General features: G+C 41.1%; 1 protein-coding gene across 1 annotated transcript in view; it reads left to right on the top strand.

Moving 5' to 3' along the window:
* Positions 1-8,925: 8,925 nt before the first annotated feature.
* Positions 8,926-10,577, top strand: part of LOC105935410 (nesprin-2) — a gene marked incomplete at its 3' end in the record, with an annotated part of 38,588 nt that continues 36,936 nt past the window's right edge. The window contains 3 exon segments of the mRNA XM_036133649.1: positions 8,926-9,192; positions 9,293-9,437; positions 9,615-9,815. Coding sequence (XP_035989542.1) covers positions 9,026-9,192; positions 9,293-9,437; positions 9,615-9,815 — 513 coding nt within the window.

Raw genomic sequence — 10,577 nt, 5'->3', positions numbered from 1 at the left:
ATTTTAGCTGCTTGGTGATGACCTATTGTTACTTCTGCTTCATATTCTCTGACTGACCCACTATGGTGAGTGGAGACTGTCATGGATGAGCAGTAAGTGCCTCCACCAGGGTTTTCCAGGCTGCATCTGGAACATTGAAATACTGCCGGCATTAAAACGAACCATTACATTTCACGTAAACATATTATTAAACGGCCTTGGTCTGGTGTGAATGGCGCCTTAACAGGAAGCAACCACACAGGCTTTTCAAGTTAATTAATTCCAATCAGTAATACGTGGATCAATTACAAAGGTTTAAATCGTCAAGATAAACATGGATGAAGGTTTTTTTGTTGTTTTTCTTTAATGCATAACTTGGATGTTGCAGATGAAGACGTCAACCTGTCCTCCGTTCTTTAGATTTACCCCATGAAGCAAGATCATCTTTGACATTTACAAAGAATTTTAGCAGTCAAGTATAAGTGACAGACCAAGAGAGAAAAGTGATGACATTTTCAAGCTTTTCATTTTAATGCTAAACTGTACGCTAGGTTTTGACAAGAACAGATTTGACACATGAATGCCATCCACCTGCCAAAGATCATTCTGAAGCCTCGGCCATCCAGCAAAAAGCAGCTAAAATTGGAGTTAAATGCAGGGCAGGTGGAGCCTTGGCGCTTCTGAACACACCTTTCACCCATTACTAAATAATACAGTTATTTCTGGATGCCAAAAATGTTTCTTTAGAAATTTGTCTATGAGAAAATTTCTCATTGCATCATCCTTCCTTATCTTGGGTTAATATTTGTTTTTTGTTTTTTCTTTAGTGTTAACTGTTCAAACAGTGAACTAAACTTTTGCTCTGATATATAATGCCAATTCACATTTTAAAAGTTACATTTTGAAGTTTTAGTACAGTTCCAGCTGGTTTTAGTCTCACGGCAGAGGACCCATTTCCAGCTCTTCTTCCTCCATTTAACACTATCATTAGTAGCTGTTTGAAAGTGATCTAAAACATATTTGCATGGTAGATTGATTTGATTATAGCATTTTCACCTACATAGATCGGCTAGACAGGCACAGGTACACAAAAGCTTGGATCCCACTTAGAGGACTGTCTGCTTTTGTTCAGGTCATACTGATAGCCCATAGACATTATATAGATAGACGCCCCATGGACTGGCACTGCCTACTGGAGCTGACATTACTGCGCTGCCGCCATCTTGGATGGGTCTCTCACACGACCCCAATGAATTTATTTGTACTTAGTAAAATGTTTTCCCAAAAAAAATAAATCATAATTCCCTGAATTTTTACCTGATTTTCACACAGTTTGGTTTGTTACAAACTGCAGAGATTTGTTTATGATACGGGACGCTGTCCCACATAAAAAACATGTCTTAATGCTGAAATACGTTGTTTAAACAACATATTTCATAAATGTATGCTCTTTAACAGACAGACATATGGCATATTAATGTATAATATGTGATTTCATTCTGAAATAATTTGTTTTCTACTATTAAACAAAGACACATTTTTCATTACATATTAATAAATTTATAAATAGATATTTTATATCTATTATAAAGAAAAAAGTTGGATTGTTCATTTAAATTTATTTCACTCTCACATGTACAATCCTGAGCCCTCTCTCCACACCAAAATTGTTTTAAATGCCTGAAAATTGTTATTTTAAATTTCCAAGTCATTCCAGTGTCTTACAATACCCTGCTTGCAACTAGGACCAGAGTTTAAGACCCTTAAAAAGAACGGTTTTGTAAAGTTTCTTGTTGGTATTTAAGTTGGCAATGTGATTCAGTTTTAGTTTGTGAAATACAGAGTTAACAAATCAATAAACATAAAATGTCGTCCATCGGTTGGGTAAAACTCATCTTCAGAACCAATCTCAGCCCAAAATGCTGATGTGCAGCACGTGGTCTACTTTCGGTAGTTATCGCCGGTTATTGCGACCATAAGCTGCAGAAAATATGTGCAAAGTTGCTTCCTCGTCGTTTACTCCCATCGGCTCCTAGGCCAACCTAGTGTAGGAGAGACCCATCCAAGATGGTGGCGAAACAGGATGCGTTCCAGCACGTAATTAGGCATCTACGTAAGTAATATCTATGCTGATAGCCGACATGTACAGGTGCAGAAATGGAATGCGTCCCAAACAACAATGAAGGAGAGATCCAATGACTAATCAGAGCAAGCTGGGCTTTTACGAGGGCATTCTTAAAGGGACAGGAGCAGAAATGTGGTACCACTGTTCAGGAAATTAAAATAACTTCTTTTTTTTTTTTGCAAACAATAACACAAGTAAACCTCTGCTAGGACTATTTGTAACCCTTTCTGAATTGTTGTATTTTTAACTTTTAGCGACATCAAGTATTCAGTTAAATTGAAGAGCCCTTTGTGAATGCATTAAAATTAACTCTACTTTTATGTGTTTTTAACCATATCAGTAATTTACCCTTAAAATAGAAGATATTTTCTATTTTTCAATTTTCTTGTTACAAATCTGAACCATGCATCATGTTTTCATATCATGTTTTCACGCTGCATAGAAACCCGTCCGGGTACACACCTTACTCATGCCCCTGATATTCATCAAGGCCACGCCCTCCTTTTGCAGTCTTGTAACTTATCGGTTCGTTTGAAGTCTTTGGAGTCAGTCCAGTCTTGCCATGCTGCAACTAATCAGTTTTCCCACCCCCAAAAGAAACAGAGTCAACAAAGTTTCATGGGAGCCGAGGGAATCCTTATCCCCTGGGGCACCCCTACTCTTCCTCACTCACTCAGGCACATTCTTGTGTTAACTGCACTGACTCGCCGGGCCACTCACAGTCTGATATTTGCCACTGTGGAGGCGGGAAAAAAAAAGAACAGGAAGCGCAGCTATTATCTGTGGACAAACATTGAGAAGAAAGGCTAAAAAACGTGACTCCACCCTGGCTTCTTTTTCTGTAGCCTCAGAACCCAGAAAGCATGGAGCCCGAGAGGACCCCGCCGGCGTTCCTCTGTGGTCCTGGTGCTGGAGAGACGACAGGTGGATCACCAGGATCCCACAGCTACAGGTCCACCTTGCTGGAGAGTTTATCTGACACTCAAGGCTCAGTGGAGCAAAGTAACATTATATGGGTGAGTATGAACTGGCTTTCACTTAATCTCGCTTTGCTGTAGAACAGGTCTGTTGAAATGTAAACTGAACTGGATGAATTAAAGAGACTGTCTGAGTCACAAATCTTTTCCCTTGTAACTTTGTGCACACAGAATTTACTGTCTAGCAACTGTATCTGAAAAATAGAAGACTTTTGTAAAAAATGTGGTTCGGGAACTTCATCCAAGTTCAGATCTACGTCTCCAGATGGAGGAAGAAATCATTTCTGAATGCATGTCACCGTGAAGAGGAAAGAGGAGTTTTGACTGATGTTTGTGTATTCCCATGACGCTTCCAAAAGAAGGACCAACAGGAAGGATTTATGAGAGAGGGCCATTTCCTGTAGGGCCATTAGAGGGTCTAATCACACATTATACAGACAGAGAGAAATTAGCAAGGTTATGTCGGAACATTTATATTCTTTGACCTTACAAGATGTTGATGTTTTTACTTTTTAAGAGATGAAAAATGCCCCATACTATGACTTGCCTTATTTCTGTGTGGTCACTTGCTAAAGTATTTTTGTAAATCCATTAACATCCAGGTAGTTTAATGGGATTTTATGCAAAGCAGTTCGTAACTGAATCGGAAGGGAAATGATATATACATTTTTTTTCATAAATAAAAATCGTACAAGTGGATTGTGCCTTTGTATTCACCCTCAAAAGGCTGTTTTGTAGAACAGCCTTTTGCTGCGGTTACAGCAGCAAGTGTTTTTTGGGTATGCCTATCACTCTTCACAAAACACCAAGTTTAGTTGATTAGGATGAAGAGCACTTTTTGAGCATCAGTTGACAAGTTTTGTGACAGATTCTCAAACGGCTTTAGGTCGGCTTTAGAGAAGATACTTCCGGCGGCGCCCCTGGCGGCAGCAGCCGAACACAGCTCCTGTACCAACTACGTACTGAAAAACTGTTTACAATGCAACTGTCTACTTTTAAATCACTGCTGCACCTTACTGCATATTTGTCTACATTTGTTTTACATTGTTTACATTTTCATCTGCCTTCTGTTCACTGCTGCACTTTATCCGGAAGTCAATTGAAACTATCCTATAAGTGACTGCGATTTATCACTGCACTTTATCCTGTACTGTAATTCACTGTCAGGTATCCTGTAGAGTTACTGCAATCTTTCTGAGCTGTGTGAAAACGAAATTTCGTTCTGTATGCACTCTGTGTATACAAAATGACAATAAAGAAAGTCTAAGGTCTGAATTTTGACCGATTGTAGGCTTGCAGTTGTTCCTTACATTTATCAGAAAATTGATTCAACTTTAGTCAGTACGATGTTCAAGGGTTTTATCCTTTTTTTTGGAATGTTCAAGGGTTGTTTCATATCCTAACCTTGCTTTAAACTGCTCATTAATTTGACCTCTGATGCCATTTACACTACTACAGCATATATGTTCTACAATTATGTGACTTCCAGAGGCAATTTGTTTCACAGCCATTTATTTTTTAGGGGTACTAGATGGATGGTGGTTGGATACAAATACAGGCCATGCATTTTATGTTTTCTTTTTAGTTTTTTTGCTAAATGTGATAATATTAATACTTTTTTAACTTAAATTTTTTTTTGGACTCTTAACATAAAATCCCAAAACAACGCTTTCAAGTTTTTAGCTGCAATATTACAATGTGGGCAATTCCAATCACCTGCTAACCCACGAATTATTGTATGAATTAATGTGAATAGCACAATTTCCCAAAGCATCCAGATTTCTCTATTAATTGATGTTAAATCTTTTTTTTTTTTTACTTTTCTCTAGAGAAAACCCCATGTGGACCTTAAAGGTCACCTGACGTTCTCTCCTGGCGATGCAGACATCCGATTAGCACGGACAGTCCAGCATGTTTTGGCCTGCCGATATCAACCAGCTCGACTCGATGCCGCCGCTATGGCCAAACAGTTGGAGGAAGCGCGGGTATGTGAAGCACATCTGAATTATTCCCTCACAAAGGCTGGGATGTTTTATAAATGTGAAGGAAACAATATGTTGTGACTGGCAGCTTAAATGTTTGCCTACTTTGTCAAAGCTGTTTCTTATCGAAAAATCTTTTTAATTTGTGCAGGATCTGTCAGTGGGTATAAAAGATCTGCAACTATAGAATTTCAGATCGACTGACTCGAGCTAAGCCACCTTTTTGTTAAAAGTTAAGGCATTTACATACAAATTACTGAATCAGTTTTGAATATGAAGACACATACAGTCTCTGCAATTAATGGCACACACTGTAAAGATGCTTTAAAACTGTCAAATAAGGCCAAAACTGTCAAACTCAAGCTGTACCTTTTTATTTTAAAGTTAAAAGAACTTTAAAATGGCCGGACACAAAGCCCATTTGTCTCTTAAACCCTCTTCAAAATGGGGAACAAACAGAAATCATACCATTCAAGTGATGAAGATGTGTTTGGGTTCATAAGATAGGAAGTAGCTTCTAGAAAGTAGTTACTCACCGGATCTTGTTCCAGGGTTCCTGCGGATCCTTAAAAAGTCTTAAAAGGCATTGAATTCTGTAATATAAAACTAAGGCCTTAATTGCCATTAAAATGTCTTAAACCAGTCTTTCTTAGGTCTTAAAATTGTTACCAGGTCATAAATAGGATTTTATTTTTGTAATCCTTACCAAACAGTAAAATAATTGACACAATTATATATTTTTTTTTAATTTACCGAACGGCACAATGTAACCATCATTGGTTCCGTCCCGATAGCGGAACCAATAAAAACTGTTGCGGCCGGATCATAGCTGTGAAAAAGAGTTGGCACTGATTTATAGTTTATTTTAGTAGGGAACAAAACAAAGTTTGTGAATTCAGTTCAGTAGTTGTTAAAATAATATCTGTAATTTGTGTGTTTTTTAGCTTTCTTCCTATATGGAATGTTTTTCAAAATCTTTAACATGTCTACTGAGCCAGAAAGTAATGGTTTATGTTAAAATAAACATTTGGGTGAATTTGTCGCAACCAGGTTTATCTTGTTTATCGTGAAGTTGGTCTTAACTTTTTATTTCAAGTGGCATTAAAAAGTCTTATAAAGTCTTGAATTTAACTTGCCTTATGCTGTAGGAACCCTGTGTTCAAATCTGCAGTCAGGAAAATAACGTGGTAAACCAGAGGAACAGTGACAGTCAAGGCAGGAAGATGACACTTTAAGTTGCCCCTATAGACAGGGGGGCAAAGGTTTCTTCTTGCGTGAAGCATAGCTGCTTTAGATTTCACCAAGCTAACCTTGAGCAGTGATTTTCTTCCCTTTTTTTTTAATGTGCCCATTATAGGAACACTTGCGATCCGTGCAGGAGCAAGTGGCTGCTGTTAAAAGCAGCGCGACAAAAACTCCAGACCCAAAGGCTTTGGAAAGAGCCGAGGGAGAATGGAGCTCCGTCCTGCTGGATGCTTCGGCCAGCGTGCAGGTCAAAGCAGCTCAGCTGGACCAGGTCAAGAAATATCACCTGCAGAAGAAGCTCACCAGAGCTTTCCTTGAGGTCATAGCTGCAGAGAAGGAAAAAATGAACCTGTAAGCCAACAGTTAAGTGATCTTTTTATGTCTTTCATACGGGACAAGTGTTGATCTAATGTCCTTTTCTACTGGATTTTCCTTTTTTTTTTTTTATTTAGAAATGTTTTGGGAAGCAGCTTCCTTCAAATTGAAAAACTGAACGCTCTCCTGCAAACCATGGAGCAGAAGGAATCGATGATAGAAGACTTGCTCTGCCTGAGTAGCCAGTTGTCGGTCCACCTGAGTGACGAGGAGAGTTCAGGCGTTCTCCCTGCCCAGCTGGCGGAGATCCAGGAGGAATGGAGGCTCCTTAAAGGAAGCATCCAAAGAGCTCATCGACAGGCGTCTAATTCCACACGTCAATCAAAACTTATTCTGAGAGAGGCTGGACATCTTAAAGCCAATCTTGACGCTCTTTTGAAATTTGAAACTGACAATCTGAGCCCTTTAGACGTAGTTTGTCTGACAGCAGACCTAAAAGGTTACTACCTGCTCTACCTACAGTTGCAGTCTCAGGCGGATGCCCTCATCCGTTTTCCTCTGGGTCAGAAGGAAAAAGCTGCGATTGAAGAGAACCTTCGTGATCTCAAGTCCTTCCTCGGTGTCGTCAAAAAGACTCTCGACTCCTTGGGGGAACGCTGTGGGAACGGATCCACCAGTAAAATCAGCAAGCAAATACAAGACTTGATCACTTTGACTAAACAAGCAGAAAACCATGTCTTTTCTGGGAAAAGGTTGTCTGTTTTTCCCCAGCAGGCTTCTCCTCAGATTGATGAAATGAGGAAACTTCAAATGGAAGCCTTATCTAGACGGAGCGAGATACAAACGCAGGTTGAAGAGCTGAAAAGCGAAGCTACGGTGGAAAAGAGAGACCATGACGTTTCAAAGACTCTAGACCTTTACGAAAACCTTGCTGGCAGCCTGAACCACGTTCTGGACACCATGAAAAAGGGTCTTCATGAAAGAGAGAGGATCTTGTGTGAGTTTGCCCGCTTGGAGGGCTGGGCAGCAGAAGCGCATGTGAAAAGAGAGTCCTGCGTCCATGTTGAGAATGTTTCAAAAGCTGACCTCAGCCAATTAGAAAGTGAGCTGAAAAGTCGTCGATCAGCAATGGTGGAATTGGAGACGCAACTCAAATTAATGGATGCTCTTTCACAAAGTTGCACAAAGTTAGCCAATGAGCTGAGTCCTGCCGAGAGCCGGTACCTCGTCAACAGGCTATCAGGCCTCTGGCTGGATTTAGATGGACTGCTAGCACACGAGAAAGCCTCCTGCTGGGAACTAGAGGAGCTAATTCATGGGAAAACCTCTTCTAATGAGGAGTTATGTGCCATCCAGGCTAACTTAGAGCAAATATCCGCTGATCTGGAGAAACAGAGGTTCCCTTTGACAAAAGAGACGCTGTCCGTGATTACGCGGTTGGAGCTCAAGCTAACGGAGCATCAGTGGGAGGTTCAAGAGCTTCAGCATTGCGAGGAGGACCAGCGAAGCTCCGTGCTGTGCTCTATTGGTGATCTGCAAGACCGCTGCAAAGTTCTCAGAATAAATGCTGTGGAGCAAGACAAATACCTTCACCTCATAGGACAAACGGAGGGATCCATGGACATCGCCAAGAGGCAAATCCAGGAGGCTAAACGCCAATCAGTGAGCACAGCTGACAGGTTTAGACTGTGTCAAACACTGCTGGTTGAATTTGACACGGTCAACACCCAATGTCAGGAAGCAGCAGATCAGCTGGAAGTGATTGCTAATGAGCTGCAACCGTCTGAGCTTAATTCGGAAAGAGAGAAGCTTCGAAACATGGTGGAAACGTTGATCTCCTGGGAGCATTCTGTCACGGACGATATCGAAAGCCTGGAGGCAGAGCTTCTGCCAGGTCTTCGTTTTACGTTTGAGCTTCCTGCCTTGATGGAGCTGTTGCAAAGAGCTAAGCGACAGCTGGCGGGAGCCAAAGAGGTCAAGCCAGATGAGAAAGCCATAGATGATGCAATGCTACGGTGCTGGGTCATCAGGAGAAACGTTGAGTCCGGGATGCGAGTGTTAAAAGGTCTGGAGCGGAAAGACGTTAACCTGGAAGACTGCAATGAGCTGTATTCTCTTGGAGATGCTGTAATGCAAGAGTGCAACTCATGGCTGGTAAGCAGACGGACAGGTTGATAGCTTATTTTTAATCTTTTCATTTGGATGTTTTTTACATTTTGCATGTGTCCATCAGGTCAGTCTGTCTGAGGCCAGGGAATCCCTAAAAGATTATCAGTGGGCTGCTCAAGGAGCGACACGCTTCCTTCACAATGCTGAGGCGTCCTTCCTATCAGCTCCCGGAGGGTTTTCGGATTGTGCCCAGGAGCGAAGACAGACCCAACAGACTTTAGAAGTCGTTGCAGATGGCTTTCAAGCTTACATTTGCCGTCTTGTGGAGAAAGTACCCCAGCAACGTTGCCTCTCTTGGCCAGAGACTGAGCTCCTTCATACCAGGCGTCCTCAGCCAGTTGCTGGTTGGACGAGCTGTGCTGGAAGCTCAGGCAAAACTCAGGCTGGAGTGCTTGCAGAGGTACTGAGTGTAGTACATATTACTGTAGATATCTAAGCATACATTTGTATATTTTATGTAGTTTTTGTGACTGTTTTGTTTATACTTCCTGTTCTGACAGATGTGAAGCAAGACAAGAAACCCATAAAAAGTGGCTTGAAGGCATAAAACAGGAAGTTTCCCATTTGGAAGCCAAGCTTTCAGAATGTGCGTCAGAGCAAGTGACATCATACGATGAATGCATCACCCAGCAGGAAAGAGCTAAGGTAGGTCAGATGTAGTCTACTGGTGATGAACTGCTAGAACCTGTAATAAGAGATTTAAACAATGAAATATTTTTATTTGGCTGTGGTGTTGACTTTAAAACTGACCTTGGCAGTCACATTGTGGTCATGATGAAAATCTAGACTCAATGTTAATTCAGGCTTTATCTATTTGCGAAGGTTCTGACAGAATACCTTCAAGACCTGGCTGGGAAGATGGCCGACCTGAGAGCTGGATGTCCTCTGCAGGGTTGCGGAGTTGGAAAGGACGGCGAGCTTGGCGCCCTCTGGAGGCGCTGGACGTCATTACGACGTGGTGTTGGCGCCCTGTTGGCTCACACGGAACAGAGGGGAGAGGAATGGATGGACGTCACGGCAAGTGTGAGTTTTATCACTCACAAATATTTGCACAGGTGCCATCAGACTGTTGAACTGCTGAACCATAAACTGGACTCCCTCATTCGCATATTTGCACATTTGCACCACATTCGCATATTTGCACATTTGCATCACTGCGTCTCTATCTAGCATTACAAATGCTGCCGAACTCTTAGTTTCTAAATGCATTCTTGCACAAATGCCCTTTGCACAATCAGTTCTGTGCATACAAATGGTTTTAAAAATACTCACCTGTACACTGTGATTGCACGCTGTCTCTCTTCTGCATTGTTTACATTTCAATTGTTTACTTTTAAATCACTGCTGCACCTTATACTGTAATATACTGTAATTTACAAGCTGTATGCAACGAAATTTCGTTCTGTATGCACCAGTGTTGTAGTCAAGTCACTATGCCTCGAGTCCGAGTCCAGGTTCGAGTCACCAGTGTTCAAGTCCGAGTCAAGTCCCAGTCATTAAAAAAAATCAGAGTCGAGTCCGAGTCAAGTCCACTACTCATCCGAGTCAAGTCCGAGTCGAGTAACTATTGATCCAAGTCGAGTCCTTATTGATCAAGTCGAGTCCAAGTTCCGCATTAAAGTAAGCATAGCCTACATGTTTTTAAACTAAAAAAAAACAAATCCACACTCCACCATATTGCACTAATAATTTAGATATTAAAATCATACACCAAATAATATTCTAATGACATATTAAAATTATAGCCTAATAATATAAAAAAAGTCGAGTCTTTTTCTCAATTTC

The sequence above is a fragment of the Fundulus heteroclitus genome, unplaced genomic scaffold (genome assembly GCF_011125445.2).
Source record: "Fundulus heteroclitus isolate FHET01 unplaced genomic scaffold, MU-UCD_Fhet_4.1 scaffold_651, whole genome shotgun sequence".
In the NCBI taxonomy this organism is placed as follows: domain Eukaryota; kingdom Metazoa; phylum Chordata; class Actinopteri; order Cyprinodontiformes; family Fundulidae; genus Fundulus; species Fundulus heteroclitus.
The sequence above is the reverse complement of the archived record's forward strand: the minus strand, read 5'-3'. Positions and strand labels throughout refer to the sequence as shown.